Source organism: Loxodonta africana, chromosome 4 (assembly GCF_030014295.1).
Source record: "Loxodonta africana isolate mLoxAfr1 chromosome 4, mLoxAfr1.hap2, whole genome shotgun sequence".
NCBI classification, from domain to species: domain Eukaryota; kingdom Metazoa; phylum Chordata; class Mammalia; order Proboscidea; family Elephantidae; genus Loxodonta; species Loxodonta africana.
Genome location: NC_087345.1, coordinates 157,137,309 through 157,155,895, shown reverse-complemented (window position 1 = coordinate 157,155,895; position 18,587 = coordinate 157,137,309). Strand labels below are relative to the sequence as shown.

General features: G+C 40.3%; 1 protein-coding gene across 6 annotated transcripts in view; it reads left to right on the top strand.

Annotated features, from left to right (window-relative positions):
- Positions 1–18,587, top strand: part of RSU1 (Ras suppressor protein 1) — a 249,856-nt gene that overhangs the window by 58,711 nt on the left and 172,558 nt on the right. For all 6 annotated transcript variants that reach the window (XR_010321956.1, XR_010321957.1, XR_010321955.1 and 3 more), the window contains 4 exons: positions 6,438–6,558; positions 10,961–11,079; positions 12,542–12,624; positions 12,894–13,008. Coding sequence is in view for 3 of the 6 variants with exons in the window: in XM_010590702.3 (XP_010589004.3) it covers positions 6,438–6,558; positions 10,961–11,079; positions 12,542–12,624; positions 12,894–13,008 (438 nt within the window). In the remaining 3 variants the exon portion in view is untranslated. The remainder of the gene's footprint in view (positions 1–6,437; positions 6,559–10,960; positions 11,080–12,541; positions 12,625–12,893; positions 13,009–18,587) is intronic.

Here is an 18,587-nt window from a genome sequence, read left to right as displayed (position 1 = left end):
GAATGTTTCATCATTGAATTTGTGAGTGTTCAACTGTACAGCATCTAGTAGCTTATGCCTGTTGTAAATGTACTGGTGATGATAGATATTAAAGCTGTTACTCAGAAAGCCCTGGTGGCATAAATGGTTAAGTGCCTGGTTGCTAACCGAAAGGTTGGGGGTTCAAACCTACCCAGTGTCTCCGCAGGCAAAAGACCTGGCAGTCTGCTTCTTTAAAGATTATGGCCAAGAAAACCCTCAGGGGCAGTTCTGCTCTGTTATGTGGGATTGCTATGGGTCAAAAATGACTGGACCTGACAACAACAAAGCTGTCACTCAGAATAGAGCCCTGGTTAAAGGTTTTTCTTACCGTTGGCGCGCTGGCCCATTTAGTGTGTCTGCTGAGTGGAGTGTTCTGAGGGGAGGCTCCCTGCCCGAAGGAGCTTTTTGAAGAGATCCTAACGTGGGGGATTCTACCACCTTCTGCCAGTCATAGTGTTGTGGTGGCTTGTGTGTTCATATGATGCTGGAAGCTATGCCACTAGTATTTCAAATACCAGCAGGTCACTCATGGTAGACAGGTTTCAGTGGGGCTTCCAGACTAAGACAGACCAGGAAGAAAGGTCTGGTGATCTACTTCTGAAAATTAGCCCATACAAACCTGTATGGATCACAACAGAACACTGTCGATACAGTGCTGGAAGTGAGCCGCCTAGGTTGGAAGGTACTGGAAATACACAGTGGCTGCAACTGTGGACTTGCGCATACTAACGATTGTGAGGATAGTGTAGGACTGGACAGCGTTTTGTTCTGTTGTACACGGGGTCGTCATGAGTTAGTACTGACTCAGTGGCAACTAACAACAGCGACAACTATGTGGGGTGTTATACCATTGCCCTTCTTTGCCCCGACCTCTGAGCCCCCTCAAACACTTTGGGCTTTTTGTTGTGGAATCAGCTAGAAACTGTGTGGTGGCTGATTGCTGTGTCTCGGCCAGCACAGGATTCGGCCAGCACAGGATAGATGAAACTCGTGAATAACATTCAGCTTCCTAGATTTCAGAGGACTTGAAGAAAAAGAGGGTCATGCTGGGTTTGTTAGTCTGAATTGTCACAATCCCAGTCATCAGGTGTAGTTCCTGGGATTGACATGACCACGTTCTTGTTGTTTTTTCCTAAATACCAGAGGCCTCGAGAGTCCAGCAGTCATCTGATCCTGTGCTAGAGCAGAATGTGGAGCCAGGGAACACTTGAAAGTGCAGAGGGACCTTCCTCCCAAATCTAGCAACTGAAGTGTCTTAATTGAAGCAACTGTCTGTGGCCACACAGGAAAAAAAAAAAAAACACACAGGAAGTGGTGCTTAATTCTTTGTCATATGCAAAGTTCTGCATAACCAAGCTAGCTTCCTAACTGCAGGCTCTGTTTGTTGCGTTATTTAAATCCATACCATTGGCTTTAGTAATTCATCTCAGAATCCTATACTGTTCAAACTGGGCGGAAGAGAACTTATAGTCCGGTCTTCTCATTTTACGCTCCGGGAAATTGAGACTCAGAGGGGTTGTGAGTTGAATAAGGGCCCACAGCGGGTTTAAGCCTGAGTGAGGAGGGGCCTGAGCCAGGCCCAGGAAGACCAGCCCGCAAGCCTCATCCAGCACACGGCTCACCTGTCCCCTCTGTGTACTCAGCTCTTGGCTTGTCTCTCACCTACTTGTGTGCAACTGCAGTAACTGTCAGAAGCTGGATGGAGTGACTAAAAAGGAATGTTTCAAAGGCATACAAAGAAATCTGTTGATGCTCATTGTTTATATTTTAAAATATTTTTTTCTTAGGTTTAAACACAGAAGAAAACATTCTTTGATGGCTTTGAGGGTGGGGAGGAAGGGAAGGAGAGGAGTATTCACTAATTAGTAGACAAGAATTATTTTAGGTGAAGGGAAGGGTAGAGCACATAATACAGGGGAAGTCAGCACAACTGGACTAAACCAAAAGCAATGAAGTTTCCTTATACAGCCAAACACTTCAGGGGACAGAGTAGCAGAGGTGGGGGATCTGGGGACATCTAGGTCAATTGGCATAATAAAGTCTTTTAAGAAAACATTCTATGTCCCACTTTGATGAGTGGCATCTGGGGTCTTAAAGCTAGCAAGTGGCCATCTAAGATGCAACAATTGGTCTCAATCCACCTGGAGTGAAGGAGAATAAAGAACACCAAAGACACAAGGAAAATATGAGCCCAAGAGACAGAAAGAGCCACAAAAACCAGAGACTCCATCCTCCTGAGACCAGAAGAAGTAGATGGTGCCCAGCTACCACCAATGACTGCCCTGACAGGGAACACAATAGCAAATCCCTGATGGAGCAGGAGAAAAGTGGGGTGCAAAACTCAAATTCTACTAAAAAGACCTCATTTAATGGTCTGACTGAGAGTTGAGGAACCCCAAAGGACATGGCCCCGGACTCTTTGTTAGCCCAAAACTAAAACCATTCTCAAAGCCAACTCTTCAGACAAAGATTAGAATGGACTGTAAGACATAAAATGATACTGGTGAGGAGTGTGCTTCTTAGCTCAAGTAGACACATGAGACTATGTGGGCAGCTCCTGTATGAGGGCAAAATGAGAAGGCAGAGGGAGACAGGAGCTGGTTGAATGGACACGGGAAATACAGAGTGGAGAGAGGAAGTGTGCCATCACGTTGTAGGGAGAGCAACTAGGGCTAGATAACAATGTGTATATAAGTTTTTATATGAGAAAATGACTTGAATTGTAAACTTTCACTTTAAGGACAATAAAAGAAAGAAGCTATTAACCAAAAAAATAAATGAAATACTTTTCTTTGCTGCTGTGTATCATAAACCCAGACACCCAGTGCTGTCGAGTCGATTCCAACTCATAGCGACCCTACAGGACAGAGTAGAACCGCCCCACAGAGTTTCCAAGGAGCGCCTGGAGGATTCGAACTGCCGACCTGCTGTGTCACATAGATATCTTAAAAAATTCCATCAGAATATTTTGACTGGTAACATACTGCTGCTGCTGTCCCATGGTGGCTGACACTGTTCATGCCATGTATGTATATGGTTTTGTTATGACTTACATAACTCGTGGTTAAGTGATTATTTTTCATGCACAGTGTTGCTGAGATTAGTTTATCTGTTTTCCAAGCACTGGAACTGTTCCAATTTATTTATTTTTTTTGTTTGTTTTAATTTTTCTTATTGTAGTAAATATATATGTAACAAAACATTTGCCATGTCAACATTCCTCACATGTGCAATTCAGTGACATTGTGTTCCTCATGTTGTACAACCATCACCGTTACCTCTTTCCAAAATTTTTCATCACACTTCACAGAAGCTCAGTGTCACCTAAGCAATTAATCCCCTCCCCACCCCACTGACCTCTAGTAACTACTAATAAACCTTAGGTTTGTATACACCTGCCTATATTCCAAATATTTCATATAAATGGAATCATACAATATTTGTCCTTTGGCGATTGACTTGTTTCACCCTTTCTTTTGTAACTTACTTTCTTTAAATAGCAGTCCTCTCTTGCTTTATCTCAAAGCTATTGAAATGTTAAACGTGCTGAGAGTGTGGTACTATGCATATAATAGGTGTTTTCTAAATATTGGTAGAAAGAATGAATGCTATCCCATCCATACAGGTCCAAATGTTCATTGCTTTTTATTTTTACTGTGGCTAGAGGGGAAAATTGCTGCAGTTTTAGGAGAATATTAGCTGTGTAATTTTTTTTCTCTAGCTTGAATCTTCAACAAAAACTCACATGCACACCAAAAGGCTGGGAGAGGCTTAGTAAATTGAATGTAGGATTATTGTTTGTGTCCACAAAACAAAGCCCTAAATCACATTTAGCATAATTTGTGGCTTTAAATTGGACTGATTTAGCAAGGAGAGTGAAATAATCTCTCATCCTGTCAAAAAGGCGATACCTTCAGACCAGCATTTAATTGCATTGGCAAAGTAACTTTGGGAAGGTGGCAGTAATTCTGGCTGCATTATTCTTGGTTTGTGACTAAATTGAGATCATCATTTTCTCCTGGTTTCACTAATTTTCTTTATTGCTTTTCAAACTAATGGGATGAATGCAGTGCAAGAAAGCCTAGTGGCAGCTGCAGGATGTGCAGGGGGAAAGTGCGAGGCCTTTGGGGCTGGGGTTAGTCATTTGTACACTTGTTGGTCTGGTGAGAGATCAGGTAAGATGACACCCCGTGACTCAGCTGACACAGCCTCACAATTTTCTTTGTGATCATTTGTACAATGTGAATTGCTCAAAAATGTGTTATTGATTGTTGTTGAATGCCGTCAAGTCAATTCCAACTCATAGTGACCCCATATGACAGAGTGAAACTGCCCCATAGGATTTTCTAGGCTGTAATCTTCATGGGAGCAGATTGCCAGGCCTTTCTCCTGCAGAGCCGCTGGGTGGATTCGAGCCATCAACCTTTCAGTTAGCAGCCAGGCGCTTAACCATTGAGCCAGTACGCACCCAAAAATGTGCTTTTGTAGCCAAATTGTTCAGGTTGACCTCATATGCATTCATGGTGCTATTCAAGAGTGCAGTTTCTGGAGGTGATTCCAGCTGCCTCATTTATCCTATTAAAATTCATCCTTTAGTCACCAGTCCCCACAACCAGCCATTTCAGTAACTAATCTAGCTCGTGGTCACCCTCCATCTGGACTCCTGCTCTCATTTTATCTGAGTCCGGAGTTTTCTAGTTCTTCACAGTACCTTCCAACAATAAAAGCATTTCCCTTCCCTCTTACCAAGACTTCCCTCAAAAAGAAACCAGGTCATAGATACATCAGACATTTCATAAAACTGAAAATTATGACTCAGAACTCTAGAGAACAGTCTGCTTGTTCTCTTTGCATTTATTTCCACAGGGGCTTTTAAATTGGAGTTGTTGGAACTGCTGTATGCTTAAATATTTTAGATGCACGTTTGAAATTTCATATACACCTTCGTAGTGGTTTTCTGCAAAGGTGTCTCTGCTTTTGAGGTGAGGCTTGAATAGCGCCGGGTCATCTGAAGAGTCTTGGTATTAGAGTTTACGTGGACCAAAGCTCATCGTCAGTAACAAGTGTTTGTGGAAAAATTGAATCTACGAATGGGATTGAAGAATTGCAATCTACTGAAAGCGTTTTTCCTACCAGTTTAGAGTTAGTACTTTTGAGGTAAAAGATGCCTTTGGCTTTAAATTTGCATTTACAAGTACGTGCTCTAGGGATGAGGAATATCACAGGTCTGGTTGTTAATTTTAACCTTTGATCTGGACGCCAGTATTCATGTCATGCAACTGAGTTGGTTTTTCATATTTCTGTATAATAACAGTGCATTGATCTGTTGCAAATCTGATGTAACCTGTGTGTGTGTATCGATCAAGGTGCATTACTCCAGAGGCCAACATCAGAAACTGGCTAGGTTGAATATTTCATCATTTAAGGCTCAATTTAAGTTATTGTGATTTAGTGGATTGCTGAGAGGACAGCTGTTAAGGACTGAATTGTGTCCCCACCCCCAAATATGTGGTGTATATCCTAACCACTATGCTTGCGGTTATAATTCCATTTGGGAGTGGGTTGTCTTTGTTATGTTAATGAGGCAGGTTTAATATACCCATACCCACCCAGTGCCTTTGAGTAGGTTTAGTATAGGATGTGTTTTAAGACAATCTCTTTTGAGATATAAAAGAGATTAGACAAGCAAGTGAGCTAGCAAAGATGGGGGAAAAGAGATGCCAAGCCACATGAAGATCACCTAAGAGTAGAAGCTCAAAAGAGACAAGGACCTTCTTCCAGAGCTGACAGAGGAGAAAAAGCCCTTCTCTGGAGCTGGCACCCTGAATCTGGACTTCTAGCCCTCTAAACTGTGAGAAAATAAATTTGTTTGTTAAAGCCACCCATTAGTGTATAGCACCACTGGATAACGAAGGTTACAGCTCTTCAGATGTTGGATTATTTAAACAGCTTGACAATGTTTCATCATTCAGAGAGGGGTCTGGGGTTTGCGCTCCTTCTGATGATGATGATGATGCCAGGGAAAGAAAAAGAAAGAAACCAACAGGACTTACTGGACAATATATGACAGTTACAAGTGTATGTGCTTATCATTTTCGCTTATAATTTGTTCATGGCCCCAAATTTCTTGTTTGCCCTTTCTTACTTCCTGTTCTCCCTCCTCATCCCCATCTGGTACAAATATTGCCAATCAATCATCTAATCTTACAAGAAAAAACACTTCCACTTCTACTCGTTGGTGAGTTACTACGTAAGAAAAACCTACAAAGAATTAATGAGACTTATATGTGAATTACATGGTCATATTGGATTTACATCTCTCTTTGATTTGAAAGAAAGAAAAAAAAAAGTGTTGCTGGCATTCCTTGCTGGGAGAGAGGTTTCTGTACTCACGCTCAGCACGTCTGTTTCCCTAGCTGTGCCACCCAACATAGCAGAACTGAAGAACTTGGAAGTGCTCAACTTTTTTAATAACCAGATTGAGGAGCTGCCCACACAGATCAGCAGCCTTCAAAAACTCAAACACCTGAACCTTGGGTGAGTCTTGGTGGAGGGGGATCTAAGGAGAGCCAGAGAGTGAAGCAGGGGAGGTATGAGTGTGGGCAGGGGATGGCCTTTATATCATTGCATGTTGCCGTTGGTTGTCATTGTGTGTTGTCGAGACGATTCCGACTCATAGGAACCGTATAAGACAGGGTAGAACTGTCCCATAGGGTTTCCAAGGAGCTATTGGTGAATTCAAACTGCTGAGTTTTTGGTTAGCAGCCTGAGCTCTTAACCACTTCGTCACCAGGGCTCCAAAAGATTGTCCCAGGAGTGCATAAAAAAAAAAAAAAAAAACAGGAGTGCATAGGAGGTGCTAATTTCTAATTTCTTTTTATGCTTTGGATTTTCAAAAAAGTTTTATTGTTTTAATATGTCCTTTCATTGCCCTGCATGGTACATATTTGTTTGAGAGCTAATTGAGAAGCTAATTGTAGGTGCAATAAGAAAGTTGTTTTTTTTTTTTTTCTTTTTACTGTATTTTGTTTCTATTAAAATTTTATTTCAGTTATGCTGACCAAGAAGAGACTTATTTGCATAGCATTACTGTCTGTAGGGGTGACTGTTGAGACTAGTTGTAATACAGTTAATTTTTTGCCCTGTGTTATGAAGTGCAAATGGTTTACAAAGCACCTTCCTCTTAGGGAAGGGAGGATACATTTTCTAACACCGCTTCGTTAATTCTTGCAATTCTTTTACACAGTAGAGAGGTTATAATCCTAAGTCTTTCTTATACAAAGGTGAAGAGAGGAGTTTTGATTCAGCTGAGGTTGCAGAACCAGGGAGCAGTGAATAATCATCATTCCTTGTATTTGTGTATTGCTTTACAGTGTTCAAAGTCATCGTGCCGATATTTGACCCTCTCCACAATTGTGAGTCGGGAGGGCAGACATTACTGCTTCCATTTTATAGAGAGGAACCCAAGCCCTTTCCGAGAGGTTAAGTGATGTGGTCCTGATGGCCCATCTGGTTACTGGCTGAGCTGAGGAAGGAATCCCACTCTGTGAACTCTTCATCAGACCCCACAGATGCCACCTGGAACTTGACTTTGGCTTTGAATTCCATCTTCCTTATTGTAGCTATTAGATGAAACTGCCCCACTCATGCTTCATCCTTCACGTGAAGTAATACATTCACTAAATTATAGCCATTAAATGCTCTAGTTAAGTTAGTGATTTACATGGAGGGGCAAAAGACGCTGGCCGAGTGTTTATCAATTTAATAGGAGGCAATAATGAAAAGAATATTTCATTCATGGAGTAATTTTTAGTTCATTCGTCCCACAGGGAGTTTGGTTAGTCATCTTATTTTGAGATTCACCCGTATGACACCCTTTTTAAGATCTGTGAGCATTCTTCTTCCTAATGTCTGAGGAAAGTGGGGTCTAAAGGTGGGGGAAACATCGTTTTAGATCAGATGGATTTTTCCCCCTGTAAGTTTGGAGATTATGTACCCATATGGCAGAGCAGAAAAAGAAAGGATCCACACTGATGTCTTTGTTTTGAAGTTTATTACGTCTTAATACTTAATTTATATCTAAGAAAGAAGCTAAAACCACATGTATTTGTTTATTATTTTCTGTTAATTTGTTCATGTATTTATTAAATAAGTTTTTTATGTACATTTATATATGTAAAATATATCTGTATATGTATAGAAATTTATGTATATAAATGTAGCTCATTTAATGAATGTATGAAAAGTTAGCAGAAAATAATATACATATGTTACATCTATATACCCACCCAGTGCCCTCGTCACTATATATACATGTATAACTCCTGTAATATAAATATTAATTATATTAGTTATACATGAATATTTGTAGATGTATAAGTCATTCTGATGGTGTAATGGTTAAGTGCTCGGCTGCTAATAAAAAGGTTGACAGTTCAAAAGCACCCAGGAGCTCTGCGGAAGAAAGGCCTGGCAATCTGCTCACATAAAGATTACAGCCAAGAAAACCCTATGGGGGTAGTTCTACTCTGTCGCACCGGGTTGATGTAACTCAAAATCGACCAGATGGTACGTAACAGCAACAATGATAACATACGTATTTATAGTGCTAGAACAGTATCTGGCACTTATAATAATATATAAGTATTAGCTGTTATTAGTGTCATCGTTGTTTTATTACTTCATTTATTCGATGAAAGAAGTGCCTAGTCTACATCATGGACCTTGCTAGTGCTGGGATTCAAAGCTAAAATACACGGTCCCTGGCCCTAAGGAGCTCCAAGCATGGGGTGGGGAGCTGGGTGGCTGTGAGAGAGCAGAGCAGAGCAGCACAGCTAGGTCACTGATATGGTAGAGGTTGTAGGATGGCATTGGGATCAGAGGGGCGAGGAGCACCTTGGTCTACAAGTGAGATTCTGGAAATCTCCAAGGGGGTGGCACTTGAGCCAAGACTTGATGCATGGAAAGAACATCTCAGGCTTACAAGCAGAGGGCAGGTATTCCAGATTGAGAAATTGACATACTTGAAAGCTATGCCCATAAAAAACTGTTGCCGTCGAATCGATTCTGACTCATAGAGCATGGCATATTCCAGAAATGACAAGTTTCTTGGTGTTGCTGAGTGTAAAGTGTTAGGCAAGGATCAGTCAGAGACTACGCTAGACAGGGAAGCACGACTGTTAGCCATTCATTCAGTTTACTGAGCTCTCCTTATGAACCAGGTACTGTACTAGGTACTGGCCATCCCCTTTTTGGAGCTTACATTATAGTTGAGTAAATAGCCAATAAAGAAATAAGTGTCTATAATGGCAGAAAGTCAAAAGTTCTGATGAAGGGCCCCGTGTGTCAAATAAAGGAGCTCTGATTTTACCCTAGGGGCCGCTGAAGAATTTGGGCAGTGGAGTAATGGTGTGAGGTAAGGTCAGATTTTTGTTAGAAAGTTGTGTGTGGAGGAGAGTTTGGAGGGAGGTCTAGAGCTGGAACGGCCAGTGAGGAGGCCAGATTCTCTTCCAGGAGAACGGGGGCAGGGGCAGTGGAAGCAGAGGCGGGGTTGTGTATGAAAAATATGTAGGAGGTGAAATTGAGAAGACAGTAATGGATGGAAACGGATGATAACCTAGATTGCTCTCTTGGGCAGCTGAAATAGAAATAATGGACAGAGACAGGTTTGGGAAGAAGATAACGAGCTAAGTTTTGTTCCACTGGGTTGGGGTGCCTTAGGACAGAGCTGTAAACTTCTTTTTGGTGACTGTATATTGGGTGTCTCCTTGTCCTCTTTGGAATTGTTTGCATTTCTGGCTCTCGGTGCTTTATTGATTGTGTGACGCTTTCTATATTTAATAAGGTAGCAGCATAGATGCAATTGTCAATGCTTGCACAAGGTTCTTAGTTCTCTGGGAAAGGAATTAAGATGGGTTTCAATATGGTTACACAACTCGGAGAATATAATCCATGTTGCTAAGTGGTACATGTAGAAACTGTTGAATTGGTGTATGTTTTGTTTTGTATAGTCCCAGCAACAACAAAATAAATAAAATTATATATATATAAAAAAGATGGCTTTCAATGAAGGATACTTCTGTACTCAGATGGCATAAAGAATTGTATATGCACAACAGTCTTGGAGGTTACTTTGCCAAGCATAAAATCTATCTTGGGCTTTTTTTTTACCCATCAAGAGGTGGAAAGCCGCTTTCCTCTTTCGTTTTCCCCATTTTCTTTTAGCTGTTTCTTGTGAGGCCTGTTTGGGAGGCGTGAACTGGATAGTGTCTAATATGGAGAAGGATCAATGCCTAGGATTATTTTTAGTGTCACAGTCCCTCCCACCTTTCAATATCTGTCAACTTGTATTAAAGTTTTTCCTTTAATCAGCTTCTGAGTATATTCAAAGGGAACTACATTAAGAAAAATAAAGATCTTGAGGAAAATGATAAATGATAGGAGAGAAAAAATTTCCCTTAGATTTCATTAGAGATAATTCTAAATGTTAGTTGCAGAGCAAAAAAAAAAAAAAAAAGTAATTTTTTTTCTTTCAATTGGGAGGAATAAAAGAAACAAAAGACAGAATTCTGAAAATTACCAAACTTAGTATGTACGTTTTGAGGTATTATCACTGCATTCATAAAGAAGTTTTGAAGTTTTTCTCTAGAAGGATGTTTTGTGATAATTTAAGTTTCTGTGTGAAACAGTGACTAAGCTTTACCTTTGGAGTAAATGACAGCTAAGAAGTTTTCTAATGTTTCATGAACATACAGGTTCTCTAACAAATTATTCTGCTGATTAGAATAGCATAAAGTGGCTATAGAATACTGATACGCTCCTTTGCGATTTCAGCCTGTCATACATGACGCTTAGGCCTGAAGTGCAGAGTTGTTCCAAGTATTGTGTAAACATAGGCTTTGAGTGTGATGTCTTGGATTTTCTTTTTCCCCAACCGCAGCATGAATAGGCTGAACACTTTGCCTCGAGGATTTGGCTCTCTACCAGCTCTTGAGGTCCTTGACTTGACTTACAACAACTTGAATGAAAATTCTCTTCCGGGAAATTTCTTCTACCTTAGTAAGAAACTTTTAATTCTATAAATCTCTTTAAAATGGTACTTTGCATTCTCAAAGTAAAATTTATTTGCCGGGCCCAAACTCTAGGAGAAATTATAGGGCATATATATTTTTCTTTACAGATTCCTTTTGAATATTCCTTCATAGCTCAGCAGTATGTATATTTAATATATAGTTATCTGACACCATTGGGCTGAAGTGGACTTAGTAATATCGTATTAACTTTCTAATAGAGATTATGTACCTAAATGAGACCAAATCTCACATTTAGCTAAGAAACCTGACTTTCTTTTTAAAGACTGTGCCAAAAAAATTGCTTCTTCTCATACTGCTATTAACTTTTTATAGAACATTTGCCCAAAGATATTCCAATCCATTGTTTATAAAAATATCCATTAATAAACCACTAGCCAGGATTCTTGTTTTGCGTCTTAAAAAAAAATACTATTACTGAAGTAGTTTATTTTTCCAGTACATGGCCATTCATTGAGAAATTGTTAGTCATAAATTAACACACTTTATCCTTTCATGTGCACCCAAATTTCTTGCTGAAATTTAATTTTTTTCCTTACATACATTGTCTTTCTAAGACCTTCTTAAGCACGGGACACCAATTCTAAAATGTTTTCATGCCCTGATTATTTCTGGTTAAGGAAATTGTTTTTGTTACATATATTAACATATAATTCTGTCAAATTTAAACTATTATAATATAACTAAACACCTGAAAACAAACTTAAGAGAAAGTATTTCATTATATTTCTCCTTTTTGGTTGATGATAAGAAGATGCTTTAGGGCGTTGCCTTCAGTAGTTTGGGATCTTGTTATCATTGTGTAATGTTGTAAACAAATTCCTGATTACTGAGATTCTGCTTAAGTTATGCTTTGCTCTCTTAACTCCCTGTCATTAACTTAGCCCCTTTTGTTTTTGTTTATTTTTGTCCTTGAGGCTATGAAAACCAGTAATGGCAATTAGTCTGATATGGAAACAATGAGCAGGAATTAAGGCTCCCATCACTGGAAAGCCTTTTTTTTCTTTAATGTATTTTTATTTACTTGAAAGAGCCCTTTTGTTCTAGGTATTGATATAAGTGACACAGTGATTTTCTTTGTTTTACTTTGAATGCAAATGGAGTAATAAATGTGAATCGGAAGTAATAGAGAAAAAAAATAGCTGTCTTTTCTAAAAGTGCATTGAAACTCTGTGCCAAAAACTGCTGGTGCCCACAATTGTTAATTGTGTCAGTCCTCGTGGATATAGCTGTTTTCCTGAACACACCAGCCATACAATAAGCCAGTAAATCTAAGTTTGACCTGCTTGTTATTTTTCCGAGCCCTAGGTATGTCACAGGCTTTTCACCAAGGCAGGGTTATTAATCAAAGCTGACACCCTCGTATTGATCAGACCTCAGATGGTTGGGTTCCATGCCACCTTGTTTATATACTGCTGTTTAATTTGCAGCCACCCTGCGCGCACTCTATCTAAGTGACAACGATTTTGAAATCCTGCCGCCAGATATTGGGAAGCTCACAAAGTTGCAGATAGTAAGTAATTTATCTAAATTCTTAGAAAATCAATTCGCTCTTGCAGTCCTTGTAGGAGTAGAATCAAGCCAATTTGAGGAGTAAGGTTTGTTTTGCAGGAATGAACCAGTACTCCTGGTAGAGTTTCTTGTGTATCTGTGGACACTTTGTAAACAAATTGAAAGGGTTGGGTCTTGGAAGAAGAGAGGGCATGGAAGAGGAAAGGGTCTCTGTTGGGCACCTCTTCATGTGAAAATTGTTTTGACAGCTCCTTGTTTTCTTATATTTAGCTCAGCCTTAGGGATAACGACCTCATCTCACTGCCTAAGGAAATTGGGGAGCTTACTCAGCTTAAGGAGCTCCACATTCAGGGGAACCGCCTGACCGTTCTGCCCCCAGAACTAGGTAAGATTACTGATCAACGATCTTGGTACTGGGTTTAATTAATAATAATTACCCAAATGCAACAATTCTGAACAACCCTCTTCCTTGGCAAATACCCTCCATCAAGACACTCGATTCTGATCATTTCTAGTCCCATTTGTCATTGACCAGTGTTCAGCTGTTACTGGTTTGACCTGTCTGGATGCTGTATTCAGTAGCTACAGCACCCAGTGTCTCAGAAGCTGCTTGCTGATGCGAGATGACCTGCCTCAGCTCCCTGCATGGTGTAGTGAAAAGAGCCTGGGATGAGTAAGTAGGTAGAGTCTGATTTAAGCTTTTTCATTTACTAGCTGGATGATTCTGATTCAGCTCTCTGGATCCTGGGTGTCTACTATAAACTTTATCAAACCATCACTCTTTTTTTTAAATCTCTTAAAAGATTTTACCAAATATTTAAAGTATTTGTTACAAAGCCAAACCAAAACTCATGAATTTGACTATCTCCTAATGCCATCTCCAGTGGGAATCATTACATGGGTTCTAGCTGGGGATTCTTCATAAGCAGCCTCATGATAAACAGAAAAAACATTGAAGTGGTCAAGAATTTCATTCTACTTGCATCCACAATAAACGCCCATGGAAACAGCAACCATGAAATCAAATGACGTATTGCACTGGGCAAATTTGCTGCAAAATACCTCTTGAAAGTGTTAAAAAGCAAAGATGTTACTTTGAGGACTAAGTTGCGCCTGACCCAAGCCATAGTATTTTCTCCTGCCTCATGTGCATGTGAAAGCTGGACAATGAATAAGGAAGACCAAAAAATATTGATACATTTGAATTATGGTGTTAATGAAGAATATTGAAGATACCATGGACTGCCAGCAGAACGAATCTGCCTTGGAAGAAGTACAGCCAGAATGCTCCTTACAAGCAAGGATGGTGAGACTTTGGCTCATGTACTTTGAACATGTTATCAGGTGGGACCAGTCCCTGGAGAAGGACATCATGCTTGGTAAAATGGACTGTCAGTGGAAAAGAGAAAGACCCTCAATGAGCTGGTTTGACACAGTGGTTGCAACAATGGGCTCAAACACAGGAATGCTTGTGAAGATGGTACAGGACCAAGGTAGTGTTTCGTTCTGTTGTAGATACGGTCACTGTGAGTTAGAACTGACTCAGCAGCACCTAACAACAACAACCCTCTTGGCAGAATCCCTGGGTGGTACATAATGGTTAATACAGTTGGCTGCTAAATGAAAGGCTGAAAGTTCGAGCAGCCCAGCTGCACCTTGAAAGAAAGGTCTGGTGATCTATTTCCAAAAGATCAGCCACTGACAAGTCTGTGTAGCGCAGCTCTGCTCTGACACACATGGAATCTCTGTCTGTCAGAACTGACTCCATGGCAATTGGTAACTGGTACCCTGATGGCAGCTGAATTTTAATACTTTTCTGGGCATTCATATGACCCAGTTGGGCTTATGGCCTCCCTTGGAAGTAACTTCCAAACTAATTTTATTCATGAGATTATACTTCCCTTTCAGAAAGGTTTCATTAATCCACTTTTCTTTTCTCATGCAAACTCTGTGTTCTCCAATTCTTTGAACTGCATTCAACTGTATCATTTTTTTAAACTGCAATTACTTGCTCCAAAATACCATAATTTTAAAGAACACGTTTAACCCAGTGTTCTTTGAGGAAGCAGTTGCTCAGGTGACTCTGATGGCTTTAAAGAGACCAGAAGGTAAGGAGCCACAAGAATAAAGGCATTTTAATATTTGTTCACTGCTATATTCCCAGTGCCTACCATATGCTAGGCATGTAGTAGGTGCCCAGGGAGTGTTGACTGAGTGAGTTAATGAAACAAGGACCTCAAATAGCGAAGTGTTAGGCAGGTTATGAGTAGGCAGAGTTCATCTAGAGTTGCGCTGTCTACTGTGGAAGCTGCTAGCCACATGTGGTTCTTTACATTTAAATGAATGAAAATCCAAATAAAGAACTCAGTTCCTCAGTTGTGCAGTGCTCAATAGCCACATGTGGGTAGTGATCACCCCTATGGGAAAGTGCAGCTGTGGACCATTTCTATCAGCACAGAAAGTTCTCCCGAACAACTCTAAAGGAAAAGCATTTGTAAGAGTAACAATGTAAAGTCTCACTCTCCTCCCCACTTCCCCCTGCTTGTCAGAGAAAGATTTCGTACAGTGATTATTAATATAGGTATATGTCAGTATGATTGTTAATCATAGGTGTGCATCAGTAATACCTGGGGAGCTTGTGCAAAATACAAATACCTCCTTCCTCCCCACACTACTGAATCAGAATCTCCATTTGTGAACTTAATTCTTGTGCACTGCATTTTTTACACAAATAACGCATGCCTTCTATCTTTGTTTGCCAACCATGCCTTCCCCCCAGGAGGTATTTTCATAAGCACCACTATACCAATTTTTTTTTTTTTACATGTTGCTGTAGAAAAAATTAGTATAGTGTGATTACAAAAATACCATTCCCGGGGGGGAAAAAAAAATACCATCCCCAGGAGGGGAGGGGAGGCTGGCAAACAAACCTAGAAGGCATGTATTATTTGTATAAAAATGTGGTAATTTAATAAAGCCCATGAGGTGATTATGTTGTGCTTCCTTGGTTGGCGTGATTAGTAAAAAAGGGAAAAAATGTGTTGTTTTTTTTTTTTTAAATTTGTATTTAATTTTCAAGCAATGAGGCAATGTAGGACATTAGATTAAATTGTTATTTTTATCAGATGATCTCTTAGAAAAATACATAATTGAACCTGTGCATACCTGAATATTTACATTTTTAAAAGTCCTACTCATTGCTTTTCTTATTTAGATACTGCACGTAGTTGTATTTGTCTAATGTTTCCACTATGCTGTATCATAACAAATTATATACAGATATATAACTTACCTATACTGATACTATTTCTTGTTTATCTGCAGACACCTGTAAATTTATATATTTATTTATTCAGTAGTAGACTTGAGTGGAAAGCCTGTAAATCACTTTACTTTTGCTAATCATGCCTATGAAAAGCTGAAATTCAACATCTGTCTGGTGGCAGATTTCCCAAATTGCAGGTCAACACTTAGCTGGAAATAATGATAAAACCCTGGGAGGTTCAGTTTCAAATCTAAATTTAAGATAAAGACAAATGTATCATTTATTTTTGAACAGTTTTTTTTTTTTTTTTTAAGTCAGGAATAATGTAATAGTGGTATAGTAACTGTTTTAATAATAATAAAAAAAATAATAGCTAATGTTTATTAAAAAGGAGCCCTGGTGGCACGGTGATTAAGCGCTCAGCTGCTAACCAAAGGGTCAGCGGTTCAAACCCACCAGCTGCTACATGAGAGAAAAGATCTGGCGATCTGCTCCTGTGAAGATTATAGTCTAGGAAACCCTATGGGGCAGTTCTGCTCTGACCTGTAGGGTCACTATGAGTCAGAACTGACTCAGTGGCACACAACAACAACAAATGTTTATTAAGTACTAGTGCACCAAGGTGTTATGATAAGTGCTTGACTTATAATATCTCCTGTAATTGGCATAGTTTTTTTTTTTTTTAATGCTCTTATCCATGTGGGAGTAAGAGGAATCCTAGATATTGGGTTTCCAAGTGTGAACAAAACACAACACCAGCTCACCACCACCCCCCATTTCAAATGGTGGCAGGAGAAGAGATGATCCAATGTAGCCAGTTGCACCGGCTGTTAGTAAGCAGCAGGGCTCGAATGTTGTTGGTCGGTGCTGTCGAGTCGATTCTGACTGACAGCTACCCCGTAGGGTTTCTAGGCTGTAATCTTTACAGAAGCAGGTCGCCAGGTCTTTCTCCCAAGGAGCCACTGCCTGGGTTCCAACCATGACCTTTCAGTTAGCGGCTGAGCACTTAACCATTGTGTCACCAGGGATCCTTAGGACTAGCAATGCAGCCAGGATGGCCTTTGCAACATGAGTTGCTATTCTATTCCATTCCAAGCCATTTGGGTTGTCCCTGTGGTTCTCTCCCCCCAGCCAACATCCAGCCACGATAGGAACGTTTTGTTTGTATGTGTAGACAGTTCCAAAGCTGGTCGTTGGAAGCTGCTTTTGGCTGGCTGGCAAACAGCTAGGTACTGATGCGCCTGAAGCTTATTATACCTGCCCCCCGCACCCCCCCAGCATCCGCTGGCTGCAGATTTGCTTCTGGGTGCATTTGAAGCGTAGATAATCATCTCTCTCCTGCATATTTATTTTTCACATATCGGAATAAGCAAGCTAAATTCTTCTGAGATTTCTTTGAGATTTCCTTTAAAAACAAATTTGGAGTTTATGAACTTGAAGCCTTGTTGGTAAGAGTATTTCGGCCACACAAGGGAATCCAGATGAGTTCTGACTTGTCAGATCTAAGCACGTACAGGAACACAGCAGAAGAAAGGCAGGGATTCGGTTGGAGTTTTAATACCTAATTGTGCTGCTTTCCTTTTACTGTGCATCCCTGAATACATTACTTCAAAATAATACATTATATCTGGTTCCTAAATAGTAAAGCACTTGCTTTCATGTTAGTCAGTATACCTGTACAAACTTAGATATAAGTTGAGTCTGTCTTTCACCCATTCATTTATTTATTTATTCAGAAATTTATGGAGTCCCTACTTTAGACCAGGTCTTGTACCTAAGGAACTTACCTTATTCTTATACAGATACCATGCACTTTGTGTGTTTGTTTGCCAACTGCGCCCTCGCCCAACAAGGTGTTTTCGTAATCGTGCTATGCTAAATTTCTTTCTGCAGCAATGTGTTAGAAAAAAAAAAACTGACATAGCAGCACTTATGAAAATACCTCATGGGGGAGGCCACAGTTGGCAAACAAATGTAGAAGGCGCATGCTATTTGTACGGAAAATATGGTACATTTCCAATAATGTAAAATTAATTTATTCAACTACTCTTTATTGAGCCCCTGCCACATGTTTTCTTTGCTGGGCATACAAAAAGAGTCAGAACATCCCTTTTGAAGATGACATGCTAGTGGGGATGGAGAGATAATAAATCAGTCAGTAGTATGTCCCCATTGCCATAGAGTCAATTCCAACTCCTAGCAACCCTAAGAAGTAGACTGCCACATCTTTCTCCCACAAAGCAACTGGTGGGTTGAACGGCAGAACTTTCAGTTAGCAGCAGAGTGCTTTAACCACTGTACCACCAGGGCTCACAGAAGTATGTTAGATGGTGGTAAATGGTCTGGGGGAAGAAAAGGCCTGGAAAGGAGAATGGGGGGAGGGGTGTCAAAGGATGGGGAGGGCTGTTGCTCTATTATACAGAGTGATCAGAGAAAGCCTCACTCATAATGAAGTGTCACTAAGCAGAGACCTAAAGGAGGGAGGGAGGGTCCTAAGACGGGCTTGTGTGTGGAGGGAAAGCAAGGGCTGTAGTGTGGATGGATCAGAGTGAGGGAGGGGGAGGGAGTTGTGAAAGGTGAGCTTAGATAGGAAGTGGAGACTAGATCACATGGGAACTTGTAGGGACTTTAGTTTTTACTTTGAAAAAGATGCTGCAATAGGCTAAACAGTGGTTCCCCAAAGATGTCAGTGTCCTCAT